This window comes from Amphiprion ocellaris, chromosome 2, assembly GCF_022539595.1.
Source record: "Amphiprion ocellaris isolate individual 3 ecotype Okinawa chromosome 2, ASM2253959v1, whole genome shotgun sequence".
NCBI lineage: Eukaryota > Metazoa > Chordata > Actinopteri > Pomacentridae > Amphiprion > Amphiprion ocellaris.
This window is the reverse complement of record NC_072767.1, coordinates 33,450,048-33,464,133: the sequence shown is the minus strand read 5'-3', so window position 1 is coordinate 33,464,133 and position 14,086 is coordinate 33,450,048. Positions and strand designations below refer to the sequence as shown.

Here is a 14,086-nt window from a genome sequence, read left to right as displayed (position 1 = left end):
ATTTTTGAGTTCTCTTTATTTCCATCTATTGTTCTGCTGTTTCCATAGAAGTGCATGACTTTATATTGCAGTGAAAAATGAGGTCACAAAAAACTCCCCAAAACTGCTTAGAATTCATAGGGTCAGACTACTAAAAGATTAAATGAGTGTCAACCTTTGTTTCTTTGATCACAATAATCACTGTGTTCATGTGTTCCGCTCCTCTTCAGCCCCTGAAAAAGATGGTGGACAGAATCCGCAAATTCCAAGTGCTCAACAATGAGATTTTTGCCATCCTGAACAAGTACCTGAAGTCTGGAGATGGAGAGAACATGCCGGTGGAACACGTGCGATGCTTCCAGCCACCGATTCACCAGTCGCTCGCCAGCAGCTGAGGTGCTGCCGCCACCGTCGACTCTGTGGACCAGCGTGAAGTTCCAAACACGGTCAGCATTACCAGCCTATCCACCAATATTACTCCTCATCTCCTTTAGGTCTTCAGTAGCAAAGGACCATTAAATGTAATAAGTTAGGCCACTTTTTTTTGTCAGAATGATGTTTTTTTGTATTCACTTGTGCCTTATCAGAAAAGAATAGACACTTCAACTTTTTTGGTTATACTATTCTTTGTTTTATACTTGCAGAATCTATAGATCAGGGAGGGAAAATTAGTTTTATCAGATAAGTATTTAAGGGTTTGCAGTGGTGGAATATTAAGGGTGAACAGTAACCTATTTTAAGTGAGGGTGGAAATAAATTTGTATTTTCTACACTGTTGAACATGCATGCTAAACATTTTAGAGGAAATGGGAAAGTAACAAAGCTCATACTCTTGTTAAGCATTTATTCACTGTGCCTTGTGTTTCAAATGTTTGAATCATTTTAATTCAATAAATATGTAACAAATCTGTTGGTTTCACCAAGCTTTTCATGTAAAAACTACAAAAAAAAGTTCAGAATGACTCCCAACAAAAATTGTTACTTTCAAGTATCACAAAAACTCAAATTATAGTGAATGTCCTATCAAATGTAGTCGTCAGGAGGACCTCATATAGAATATATATTAAAACTTTATCTTCTTGATTTATAGAAAGTAAGTCAGTGCATGATATGCATGTACATATAACAAAACATTTCTTAAGAAAAACTTATTTACAGCGCTACAGAGGAATGAAATTAAGTTCTAACTAACTGAATATGACCAGCTCATATTCTGAGAAAAGTAAGGCAAATTAAAACATTAAATACAATCCACTGGTCTGTCCAAGTTACTCTCCCCACACAGCTGATTGTCTTATTGTTTCATACACCATGTCTGCAGCAACACCATGGTTGAGTCAGTAGGGAGCTGAAAAAAGTTCCTTAGTGATCCAATGAGGAGTTCATCGCTCCATTCCTTCTAGAGATGCTATCACAAGGCAAACCCATCTCTCTGTCCTCCATGTCCTCAGTGGACTCGTCGTGTAGCAGTTCGTAGGTGCTGTGGGAAGCCATGCCATTGGCAGCAGGAAAGGCTCGCTCCTCCTTCCTCATGGACACGGCAAGAGTGGCCAAACTGACGCTAATGTCTTTGAAGGCGTGGAGCAGGAAGATGCCCACGATGATTGTGAGGAAGCCGCTGAGGGTCCCGATGACGTCGTCGGCGCCCATGTGCTCCCACTCTTTGAAGAGGATGGCGGAGCAGGTGAGCACAGACGTGGTGAAGAACACGTAGTAGATGGGCGTCACCAGGGACGTGTTGAATATGTCCAGAGCCTTGTTCAAGTAGTTGATCTGTGTGCTCACGCAGCCCACCAGACCCAACAGCAGGATCCACGCCAGCGGGTTTCTCACCACACTTTTCCCAGCGATGGCTTCCTTGATGGCGATGCCCAACCCTTTGACACAGGACACTGACAGAGCCCCGATCACTGAGCAGATGGTGATGTAGACGAGGATGTTTGTCTGACCGTGACGGGGACCCACGACGAATATAAAGATGAGCGCCACGATGACGACGAGAGTGGCAAAGATGAAAAACCCTACGAAAAACGGAGGAAAGGAGTGTTAAACGGGTCAAGAAGGTATCTGTTTTTAGGCTATAATCCCCTGAACGCCAAGCAGTTGGGGTTAGTTTTTTTTTTTTTTTTGCCCTGTCACAGTCTTATTTTTTACTACAGTCTAAAATCCTGGACCTCTATAGAAACAGTACAACCATGGCCAGAACTATAGAGAACTCAAAAAGGTCTCTGGTGCAGTGTAACCATGTTATAATGCCATAAATCCACAAAACAATTTTAAAAAATTACATTTTTTTCATAATTTATGTTACAAAAATAGAAATAAATCTGGAACCAACATGTGCAACCTTTTTCCAAGTTTCCAAGAAATAAAATGTTGGCTCCACGTTATTTACACATTTAACTTGTTTCCATACTTCTACTTCCATACACTCACTGCAGTTCAACGTAGTCCAGCCAAAAAAAGTCCCCGAATTTATGCTACCTGACTGCGCAGTTATGGATTCTCAGCTGATTAAATATCATGATTTATACATTCAATATGGGAAATCTTCCTAACATTACTGTAAGTCCTGTTCAAAAACAGTGAGAAAACTGAAAATACTGCAATTCTTTCAGTTTATATGGATTCTGGTTGTGATAAATAATGCAGTGGTGGTGATCTTTTTAAAGGTAACATGCATTTTAAATCTGCTGGCAGGGTTTGGGATTCAGAGGGTTAAATCAAGAAAATAAGCAGTATTGTGTACGCAGTATTCTGGAAAATAATCAATGAAATAGGTAATAAAGCATCTGAATATCCTTACTATTCTTACTGTCTTCATATCATAACATTTTAATGATGACATAAAAACTAAGTGAAACAGGAAATATCTCTGAAGAGCATGTCTAGTGTTGTTTCCTCTGTACCTGGGTCAACCAGCTTCATGGCCATTTCCTCGAGGCTGCTGATCTCATCCTCTTGCGGAGCGTGAATCACCATGGTGGTGGAGCCCAAGATGCTGAGCAGGCAGCCGAGCTTCCCATGCAGGTTTAACCGCTCCGTCAGGAAGTACGACGACAGCACCGCGCTGCAACAACATTGAACAGCATTTACAGGCAGTCAGCCGCTCCAGCGACTTCACAAACCCAATTGCAATCATAACGTGAACTTAGACAATGTCTAAGTGTCCAGTTCATGCAGTGAGTCACGTGTACCTGACGAGCACACTGAGGGCTCCCAGTGGAGTGACCAGTGTTGCAGGAGCAAAGGCATATGCTGCAAAGTTGGCTGCTTCCCCAGCCCCCACTGTAAAAAGGTAAGGACAAATTAAGTTAACTACCAAATGTGAAAGGGATGCCTTTAGCTCCTTCCACACGTGGGATTCATGACATTGCTGCTTCATCAAACCGCTAAAGTGGCGGCATTCTGTCATTCTGACACACGATACATGTAAGAGTGAAACTAATAGCCCCTATACTTATAATTTCCATAACATTAAAATTCTGTTTGTGTGTGATGTTAGGATTTACTTTTTTTAAGGTACTGCTAGCTGAACACTGAAATTGATACCATATATATATAAATAGTATAACACTGATACTAATATAATTTATCGTGTAATTAATGTCTGAGTTGTGTTGACCTGAATAGAGGGAGAGCATCAGTCCCAGGCTCTGAAGGACTGAATACATGAGAGACACAACCAGGGACAGGACAAGCTGGACAGTTTTCACACATCAAAAAGATAAGAGATTTGGCTTTGCTTCACAGTGTATTCCCATTTCCTTGTAAGATAAATTCCATATCGCAATTTACAGGGTGATTGCATAATTTTTTCCTCAGAATTTAGTGATTCCATAGTTTTTTCCCTCTGCTTGATCTAAAAAAGCAATTGTTGTTGACTACCACAATTTTTTTTCTTGATTTCTGTTAGTGTTTCTTAAAGCCAGATAGTTGCCATTTTAAATGACTTTAGTTTTGTGGCATGTCTGTGATCTGCTTTTTTTCTACAACATTAACCAACTGAATGAACATCCTGAGACTGGTGATTCCATAATTTTTGCCAGGGGTTGTATGCAGGTAAACACTGCAATACTGCCTGAGGTTTACTGTCTGTTGCAACAATGTTAAGCACAAAGATACGTTCCCATGTTTAACACGTTTGGTTAGAAAAGTCAGAAGACGTCTTAAGGTCTGATGTGAGAATGTATTTTTGCATAATAAAATACAGCAATAGAAAAAGTTCTAAAGAAACAACAGTAACCTAACATGTTTGGAGGATCCACATATATATATGCTAAATGTGCATGAAACTAACCACATTATTTATTATGTAAAACTACAGTGTTGTAACTTACTTGATAATAAACCAGCCCACCACAGCCATTCTTTTAGATATGCATGACCTCCCTGGCCTGTAAAGCAAATTAACAAAAAAAACAAAAGCATTTTATTACACGGGAAGTCACTCATTTAAATAGCACTTGCATGTAAGTAAAATCTGAGTTATACAACCACAGTGATTCAAGTCAGGCAGCTGCTTTGGATTTGAGCTGAAGGTCAAGTGCAACACCTAAGTTAATGATTGCTAGGTATTAAGAGAGTGTCGATGACTCATACAAACACACACCTACACAGGTGAGTACAACCAGACAAGCCTGAAAAGTAGAGAAGGACTAAGCAGGTATGCTAATGGGACAGCTCTACTGGTTTGACTTTGCAGCTAGTTTTCATAATTGCACAACTACAGCAGGGAGTGCCTTGAACTCAGCTGACATTGTTGAACATTGTGTTCCTTTAGTTGCCATTCGAGTCACATCTAATAGGTAGTTTCACTGTTGACTATTCTAGCAATTGTTTTCCTGATTAATCAATTAGTTGTTTGGTCTATAAAATGGAAGAAAATGCCAGCGTTTCCCAAATGTCTTGTTTTGTCCACAACTCAAAGAGAATATATTTAGTGGCATAGAGGAGGAAAGAAACCAGCAGTATCTAAATTTATACAGCTGAAATCAGAGGATTCTGATCATCTTTTCTGACTGATTATCAGAACAGTTCGAGATGTAAACAGTTGACTAAACCATTAATCACTGCAGCTCTGGTGATCGTGTGTATTAAATGCTTAGGAAAGATCACTACCTGCCCGCATTGATCCCTTCCTCGCCAGCCTCAGAAGTCCTTTCTTCTTGAGGATGAAACTGCCCCCGATGAAGATGCTGGAGCTGATGGCCAGTCCCAGACCAATGTAGAAATCATACTTGCCCCTGTCCTGACCCATAGTGAGGCTGGATGTGTTGGTGTGACCTGTCACATTTACGAGCAAACAGTGCAGATGCTGACCTAAAGCACAGTCGTGTCCGGCCCAGACACCTGAGAGCAGAGCACAGGGATCCCAACAACAAGATGTTCGTAAGTCTTTGATAAACCGATTTGTTGTTTCATCTATACAATGTCAGAAATTGGTAAAACATGTCGATCAGTGTATCCAAACCCAAGATAATGCCCTTAGATTGTCAGACATTTAGCTTACTATCACAGAGAAGCAAATAAACCAGAACAAATTCACATTTAAGAAGCTGCAAGCAGAGAATTTAGTCTTTTTCTCCAGTTAAAACTACTGAAACTGATTGGTCGGTTATCAAAACAGTTGGTGAATAATTTAATAGTTGACAACTACTTCATTAATCAATGTAGCTGCTGTGAAAATGCGACAGAGTGAGGTCCTCATCATCACAGCTGGGACCTACCGTTTCCACAGGAGACATTACAGTTCATGTTTCACGAGTGGGAAGAATCCATCAAAGAAACGGCATAATTGAGACTAACTACCGTCTGGTCCCATGCAAACACACAGCAGTGACTGCTGAACAACCAACCGGTTGTTTGAGTTTTGTAGATACATGCATGCAAAGCCTTGTGCAACCTGCTATGTAAATACATTTATTTCAAGCCTCAGGAATCCAGGAAGTGACACGCCACTCAGGTTAACCTGGGCAAGGCTAGGTGCAGCTTGAGCTAGCCTGAGTCGCCCTTTAGCGGGGTTGGTTTAGTTATAAACCGCCTATTATCAGTCGGTACACTTTTCTGAACACTACTTCGACAGTGCCGCTCGCGTTGGCTCTGTTGTGTTACACTTACTCTGAAGTATTTAATCACCAGTTGTGGTTGAATCCCTCGCTAGCAGCGTTAGCTCCCATTAGCGCAACGGCTAGCTGGTTAGCTAGCGAAGTCAGTCAGCGTCAAGGGAGAATGTCAGACAGACTTGGTCGCTGTGTTGAGGAAGTTAGTTTAATACCTACTGAAAGGTGGCCGGTTTCCCCGACAAGAAGAAAGCGCCGGCGGCTGGAGGTTGGCTAACAGCTAGCCTGCTTCCTGGCTCCGTGGATCACCATCACATACTGCTCCATCCACGCTCTGGCCGCACCGACACCGACCGCTTGACGACTGCCGCACTGCGAGGCTCTTCTTCTGCTTCTCACAGGAGCTGTGACCATTGAACTGTGAGCCCTCCGCAGGCGGACATCCAGAAGCACAGATAATCCACTGAAACACAACACCCAGGAGGATTCATTACACTTAATTAGAGAAATTAGTTCAGCTAAAAGCAAAATACAGGGGTGTGGAAATCATTGCTTCTAAAAAACGAAACAAAAAAAACCCCATTAACATCAATCAGTCATTCTAAAGTTATTTAGTGTAGTTCTTTATGCATTTTAATCTATTTCATCAGTCTTTTAACACTAGTGTATCTGTTAATTATTTCTTTTCCTCATTGCCTTTATTTATGAAACCATTTTAGAATCATAAATAAATGTTATTGGCCAGTGTATCTGGGTCACACTTCGAAAATGGATTTGAATTCAGTTGCATTTTCAGTTTTCAAAATCAATTTCTAATAAATTCAATTGTGATTGGAATTCACTTTCAATTGATTTTCAAATGATGTAAAAAGAGTTCAATTTATGTGATTCAAATGCTTTTTTGGTCTAATAAATACAATTTGAAATGATTTAATTGAAATTAATTATTTCCAACTTTAAGATGAGCTGTTGAAATTACATGATTCAAAAATTAACTTCACTTTTAGTCTAATAAAGTCATTTTCAAATGATACAATTCAAATTTTGTTTTTATTGCAAGTGTTCAGGTTGAGTAACTCACATTATGTGATTCAAATTTAATTCCTAGTGGCACCTATTTCTGCTAACACACATATTTCTGACCACAGCATTCTCTCAGTTCCTCAGTCAAATCAAATCAAATCAAGTTTATTTATACTTCCCATTCTAAAACAACCTGAGTTGAGGAGTGTTCGTGTTGTAAGAACAGGCAACAACAAAAATATGTGCAAAAAAGCAAAACACAAAACAGGACAATTTGATTTTATAAAGGAAGAGAAATTCATATAAAATACGAAAAAAAAGGACAAAACAATTTCACAATTAGATCAGATTCTAAAATTGAAAAAAAAATAGACATTCATAACCTGCATTCACATCTGACACAATGACAAAACAGAACCAAAGGAATATATTTGATATCAGTTTAAATCCCTCCATCAGACCAAACACTCAGTCACTGTTGATATTCATCTTCTACACAACTCCTGCGCTAAAGAGACTGCTTCTAAAATTACTCTGAATAATTCAAGGCACACCGAATAAGTCAAAGTGTAGGTGACTCCACACTGAGACAGTCTGGCAACTGGGAGAAAGGCAGAACATTTAAGGTGCCTATTAAAGCCTCAAGAGGAAAGTAATTAGCAGAATTATTTACAATGTTTGGCTAAATGAGTATAAATATAACGCTGACAAATTACTACTGATGGGTTCCATGAGGATGAGAGCTGCTTTCATGAGTAGGAATGAAAATTAAACAGGAATGACCATGTAGAAAAACAAAAAAACATCAATATTGTGCATTTAAATTTGACATTTGTTACTGCAGAGAGGTTAAAGAGAACTAGAAATACAGTTAAGCCTAATACTGTTCAGTCAAATTTTGAATTATAGTGAATTTATATTTGACCAGTAGGTTTCTTATGGCTGTAAATGACATAAATAAGTGGCAAAAGAGGGTCAGACATTGTGTTAAAGATGTTATACAAGCATCTGCCTTTAAATGTCTGGACAGGTCAGATTTGTTCAGATTTATCAGGATGGCTTGTTGGTAATCGTTGATTTGTGGCCCCTACCATTCTTGTCAGCACGGGGGTCATTTCTGGCTTCCTACTACACCCACTGAGACTTTCCCAGTGTGGAACTCTTGTACTGTGTCTTTATTACTTTGTACTGTGGCCACTGACACTTGAAAACACTTTCATATAACTTTATAGCCTTTAAACGTCTTGTGAAAAGCCACATTGTGCAACTCTGTCACTGATAGACAGCAATAGCTCACTAGCTCTTTGGTTTTAGCCACGACTTCCGACTACCATATGGAACGATATAGAGGCTGCATTTTCAAGGGGCATTTTTAGTGAAAAGGTAAAAACATACATAGAAATAGTTAACCCTCGTGTCATCCTGCGGGTCAAAATTGACCCGTTTTTGAGTTTGAAAACGTGGAAAAAAAATATTTTCACAGTGAACTTCTGATGTCCACATTTTCAATATCTTTGGGAAATCTTTGAACAAAAATGTTAAAAATGTTTCTTAAGAACATTCACATAAAAATCAACCAAAATCCAGCGAATTTCGCTGGATTTTGGTTGATTTTTATGTGAATGTTCTTAAGAGAATATTAGAAGTTTTACTGATATATATGTGATCACTTTAGATATTTTCAGGATTTTTTGGGAAGATTTTTACTCATTTTTTCAAAATATTTACAAGAATTTTCTTGCCAAATTTGGGGGATTTTTTTTTTTTTTTTTTAAATAAAACTTTTAAGGGAAACTTTTAAGGAAATATTTGAATTTTCTTCCTGAAGGTTTTGCAAATTTTCTGAAATTTGGGGAATTTTTTGCTGAATTTTTGGATTTTTTTCAGACAAGGAAACAATATTTCTTGGTGCTCGTAAATGAAGACAACAGGAAGGTTAAAATCTGTCACTAACAGACAATGTCTTATTGTCTTGTCTTGCTTATGTAATTTCCAACCTGCTGGTCAAAAAAATAATCATTATAAATCAAAATTTGGCAGGAGTATGAAACATTTTGGCCTTAGCTGTGAGACACAAAAGTTATGCAAATATGAAGGCATGAATCAGTCTGTCTTTTCCCGTCCCTCCTCCTTCCTCTTCCAAGCAATCGAAGCCTCCTGGGAGATGCGGAGTAAAACCACCCCAACACACACCGTTGCAAAGCCGCAAAACATGGCGAGGCCGTCAGTCGCAGTTAGAGCCGTCCACTCCTTGAAGAGGAGAGCGGAGGCAAGAATCACAGTGGATGTGAACGCTACGTAGTATATTGCCTCAAATATGTTGGAGCTGAAACACTCCAAGGCCTTGTTGATGAAGAAAAACTGTGTGAGGATGCTGACGGCCAGCGTCCCCAGCAGCATCAGGAAGAGAACCAGAGCTCTGCCGCTGGACGGACCGTCACTAAACGCGTCCGGAGCCACCAGGCCGAGTCCTTTGCTGCTCGGAACCGTGAAGTTTCCGAAGAGAGAACAAATGGCAACGTAGACCATGACGTTTGATCTGCCATGAGCTGGAGCGATCCACACGATCAGAGCGATCAGCAGCAGAACCACCAACAGGGCATAAGTTACAAACACTGCAGGATGAGAGAGGAAACTTTCACTGATACGTTCACTGTTATTTTTAGTATGTTGGAGGACAAATAACAGCCCAGAATAAGGTGTTGACGTTGAATCGACGCCTTAGAAGAGTTGCTAGTGATTGTCTCAAACATTGACCGTCACAAGGTCATACTGTAAATTAAACGGCAAATAAAGACACTTCTTGTCACCTGGGTCCAACAGTCTTTCCTCCAGCTCCAGTCTTGACGTTGCTTCTGCCTTCGGTGCATGAATGATGAGCACAACAGAGCCACAGCAACACAACACACAGCCGAGCTTCCCCAGGATGTTTAAATGCTCTTCCAGGATCCAAGCAGCCAGAACAGCCCTGCATCACACAAAACAGCACTTTGTTACAAGCTAGAGTCCTGGAAATATTCAAACGATTTTATATCTTGTCTCTGCACTTTTGGACTTATTTGATTCTTCAGTGATGCAGCAACCAGAGCTGCAACATTAAGCAATTAATCAATTAGTTGTCAACTATTACATCGATCTATTAATCTATAAAATTGTTTTGACAATTAATTCATCAGTTTGAGAGTTTTTTTTTTTTTTTTTTTTTTTTTTAGAAAAATACAGGAGAAATTCTCTGTTTCCTGTTTCCTTAAATCTGAATTCTTTCTACTTTTTTTTCCTCCTTTATGACAGTAAACTTTATATTTTCAGGCTGTAGACAATATATATATAATATGACAATTGATAACATCAGCTTGGGCTTTGGGAAGCACTGATGGACAATGTTCACTCTTTTCTGCAGCTTATATCCATCCATCCATCCATTATCTATACACCGCTTAATCCTCACTAGGGTCGCGGGGGGGGGGGCTGGAGCCTATCCCAGCTGACTCAGGTGAAGGCAGGGGACACCCTAGACAGGTCACCAGTCTGTCGCAGGGCTACATATATAGACAAACAAGTACTCTCACATTCACACCTACGGGCAATTTAGAATAATCAATTAACCTCAGCATATTTTTGGACTGTGGGAGGAAGCCGGAGTACCCGGAGAGAACCCACGCATGCACAGGGACAACATGCAAACTCCATGCAGAAAGATCCCGGGAAAGCCGGGACGCGAACCAGGGACCTTCTCGCTGCAAGGCGAAAGTGCTAACCACTACACCACTGTGCAGCCCGCAGCTTATATCACAAACCGCAATTTCATTAATCAAGAAAATAACTGACATTGAAAATAATCATTTATTGCAGCAACACAGTGAGGTTAAACCACTTGACAACAGTTTAATATCAAGATACTAACATGATTTAGAAAAATTCAAACGTTATTTTTAAAAAAAAAATTGAACCATGCTTCAAAGAAAATTATAGAAAAAGGTCAGTCATTAACCACTATATACAGTGCCTCGTCAGCAAACATGTCTGAGATAAGAGGTGTGTTTGTAGAAGTGCAACAGAAAAAAAACTAAATGATTTGTTTGAATAAATACAGAGCAAAACTTTCAATTCAAAACCAAAAGTCTATAATTGACTTAGACATATATAGCTACAGTGTGTTTGTAATTTTGCCGGACTATATACTAATGCCTAGGGGGAAAAAAGGAAAACTTCTTTTCTTTAGTCTCGGCAGAGTCTTGTAATTTTCTTTGTTGGTTTATTTCTTCAAAACGTTGGACAGACCATAACACAGAAGTGTAACATTATAATGTATGTGCTATATAACAGGGGAACACTAAAGGATGGCTTTACATGTGCTTGTATATGTTGATGTGTATACATTTGTAACTTATTACACTTACCCAAATAAAACTCCAAGGGCTCCTAGAGGGGTAACTATCACAGCAGGGGCCAAGTTGTATGCCAGGAAGTTCCCAATTTGACCAATAATCACTGAAGAGATAAACAGACGGGTATGTCAAGACATCTGAATCAGAATCAGCTTCATTAGCAAAGTATGTGAACATACTGGCATCTTCATAGCTCTCAAAGTACTTATACAAACTAAAGCTTTAAAGGAAACCCTGTTTAAACTACTATGTACAGCTACAGATATGTGTAAAAGAGCATTTTTGAAGTGAAATGGAGCTTTAGTGCAAAATTACAGAGAACCCAGTAGTGTGCGAATACAGTTGTTAAGCAGTAAATACAAAGATATTGAGACCTTGTGGCTTTGAATGTACACCAAAAAGAAGCTTTTGGGGGGTATATCACACACTTAGGTGTAGATTTTGGGGGAGAGAGAGGATGTATACCCCTCACTGTGACTTCCCTTAAAAACATGAGAGAAGTGAAGGACTTTCACTTCCTGAAACAATGCCTCAGAGAGAAGTGGATCTTTTTTCTTCAGAACTGTATCATTTTTCTTTTACTCTCAATATATGAATTATGAACTCAAACAACCACTAAATTCATTTTGGAAAATGTAAATATATTATAATATGTTCCATTACATTTTGAATTGTCACCTTTGTGTGTGTCTTTACATATATATAAGCAATTCCACAATAAATTGTTTCAGAAAATATGTACAAAAATTCACGACAATGCAGGAAATTACGCGTTTTACATTCAAACGTTTACTGAAGGAGATCCCTGGGAAACCAACTTTATGTGACCTCTGTATTTAAATGAGGCCAACATCCAGGAACTGAGTCACATGTCGACAGATGCCACTGTACTCACTGCTCAGGGTGCCACTCCACCACACCACGTCTGTCAGATACGAGCCTCCTGTGGGAAATGCGTTACAGATTTTACTGCTTACAATAAAATCATTGAAATGGCTTTCCTCCCTCCAACTGTGTGGGTGTTCTTCAACAAAGGGCTGTATTCATGAACTGTTTGTCTGCCTACCTCTGTGCCGGGAACGTAAAATTCCCTTTTTCTGAAGCACAAATGTCGACCCATTGATGAAACTCGATATTACAGCTATTACTATTCCAATATTTTGCGACGAAACTCCCGGAACTTCTGTGTGACCTGCCATAGTTGAGGATATGTGGATGCGTGGACTGAACTGCAGCACAGTTTCCCCTTAGAAACGGTTTCCTGGAGACGCAGCGCCACCCAGTGGACATTTTGTTCCTTCCGCCCCGCCCCTCCTTTGTCCCGCCTCCCATCTGAAAGCAGCGCATATTTTATGACACCGCTTAGCACAAGTGGGCGGAGTAGAGTGCAGCTAAAGCTCGGTTTATTAGCACCGCCCCGACGAGATGTGGCGGTGAATATCTATCGCGTCCAATCTTGCGCTACGTAATTTGTTTCCATGCCTCGTGCCCCAGTCCGCGACCTGTCAATCAAGTCCATTATGAACGTCTTGTTAATGCAGCAGAGCAGCTGAGGGGACGAGAATAACCTGAGAAGACACCGCAGGTAATTTAGAAATTTATTGTCAAAATTAGCCCGTTTCACGCCGTGCTGCCGAACTCGCCGAAACTCTGCATCTCTTTCGGTACGGTGTCATGTCACAGGAGCTCGTTTACCTTTGCCTGGAGGATGAGAGCTAGTTTAGCTCTGGCTAGCCTACGCTGTGGTTGTGTTAGCTAGTTAGCAAGCTAAGTAGGTAGCCGTAGTTAGCCACCAAGCTAATGCGAATGTTAGTCAGCATTAGGTGTTGCATTAATGATGCTGTGTCAGTGTACGTTATTACCCTCTGCACTCGTATCTATTGTCATATTTCAGCGAGGCTCAAACCTTGGTTTTACGGCTAACAGTGCCTTTGCTAGCTGTCGATGCTACGATATTCACATTTTCTCCCAACGTTTCATTTAACGTTGTATCTACACGTCTTTGGCCTTAAGTCATATCGTTATCTGCGTAAGGTAAGGTAAGGCACAGCATTTATATCATAACAGTGTTTTTTGGTTAAGTTACAACTATACTCATGTATGTAACTGACACGATTGACCCAGCAAAGGGTAAAGCACTTTGTGTAAAGTTATCTCTAACATCCCTGTTGAACAGTCAAGACAAAAACAACACAATTTAGTTGCAGATGCAAAAGTTAATCTAGTTGCTGTCTAATGTAAATTAGTTATTAAAATTTGAGTCATTCAGTTGTACGTTATGGACATTGCTTCCGGACTTAACTGTTGTTTACATTTGTGTGAAAATACCAGTTATACCTATTTTTTTCTGACTGTGTATCTTCACTGGTTCTAGGTTTTGTTTGTAATGCAAGTTTTCATCTTACTGCATACATATATGAACCTTTAGTTTAAGTTTATAGGAAACTGGAAACGAGGGCGGCACCTAATCTTCATTTACATTGTTTATTAATGAGTAGATATTGTCTAGTAGTGTTCCCAAAGCCCTCTGTCCTCAAACATTTTGTTTGATCCACACCTCAGAGTTATTTAGTGTACTGCCATGAAGGAGTACAGAAAGAAGAAAGTAATTATATTTTTAAAAAAATAAAGCTG

General features: G+C 39.7%; 4 protein-coding genes across 9 annotated transcripts in view; 2 read left to right on the top strand and 2 right to left on the bottom strand.

Annotated features, from left to right (window-relative positions):
- cyfip1 (cytoplasmic FMR1 interacting protein 1) overlaps positions 1 to 887 on the top strand; it is a 36,886-nt gene extending 35,999 nt beyond the window's left edge. For both annotated transcript variants that reach the window (XM_023267080.3, XM_023267079.3), the window contains exon 31: positions 210 to 887. In XM_023267080.3, coding sequence (XP_023122848.1) covers positions 210 to 374 — 165 coding nt within the window. In that variant the 3' untranslated portion in view covers positions 375 to 887. The remainder of the gene's footprint in view (positions 1 to 209) is intronic.
- On the bottom strand, positions 810 to 6,437 carry nipa2 (NIPA magnesium transporter 2). 3 transcript variants are annotated; one of them, XM_023267082.3, is made up of 6 exons: positions 6,257 to 6,437; positions 5,101 to 5,331; positions 4,320 to 4,376; positions 3,177 to 3,267; positions 2,889 to 3,049; positions 810 to 2,000 (listed from the first exon to the last, which is right to left on the bottom strand). In XM_023267082.3, the coding sequence occupies exons 2-6, from the start codon at positions 5,237 to 5,239 to the stop codon at positions 1,342 to 1,344; spliced, it is 1,107 nt and encodes a 368-aa protein (XP_023122850.2). In that variant the 5' UTR covers positions 5,240 to 5,331; positions 6,257 to 6,437; the 3' UTR covers positions 810 to 1,341. The 3 variants fall into 3 exon arrangements, with proteins under 3 accessions (XP_023122850.2, XP_023122851.2, XP_023122849.2); XM_023267083.3 differs by having other exon boundaries at positions 6,261 to 6,437; XM_023267081.3 differs by lacking the exon at positions 6,257 to 6,437 and adding an exon at positions 5,709 to 6,215.
- A 2,234-nt stretch (positions 6,438 to 8,671) lies between these two features.
- Positions 8,672 to 12,697, bottom strand: nipa1 (NIPA magnesium transporter 1). The gene is made up of 5 exons (XM_023267067.3): positions 12,519 to 12,697; positions 12,348 to 12,395; positions 11,465 to 11,555; positions 9,875 to 10,032; positions 8,672 to 9,679 (listed from the first exon to the last, which is right to left on the bottom strand). Exons 1-5 carry the CDS (start codon positions 12,649 to 12,651, stop codon positions 9,168 to 9,170), a joined length of 942 nt encoding a protein of 313 aa, XP_023122835.1. The 5' UTR covers positions 12,652 to 12,697; the 3' UTR covers positions 8,672 to 9,167.
- A 200-nt stretch (positions 12,698 to 12,897) lies between these two features.
- The window catches only part of herc2 (HECT and RLD domain containing E3 ubiquitin protein ligase 2), a 53,431-nt gene continuing 52,242 nt past the window's right edge, over positions 12,898 to 14,086 (top strand). For all 3 annotated transcript variants that reach the window (XM_023267046.2, XM_023267045.2, XM_023267044.3), the window contains exon 1: positions 12,898 to 13,037. The gene's annotated coding sequence lies outside the window, so the exon portion shown is untranslated. The remainder of the gene's footprint in view (positions 13,038 to 14,086) is intronic.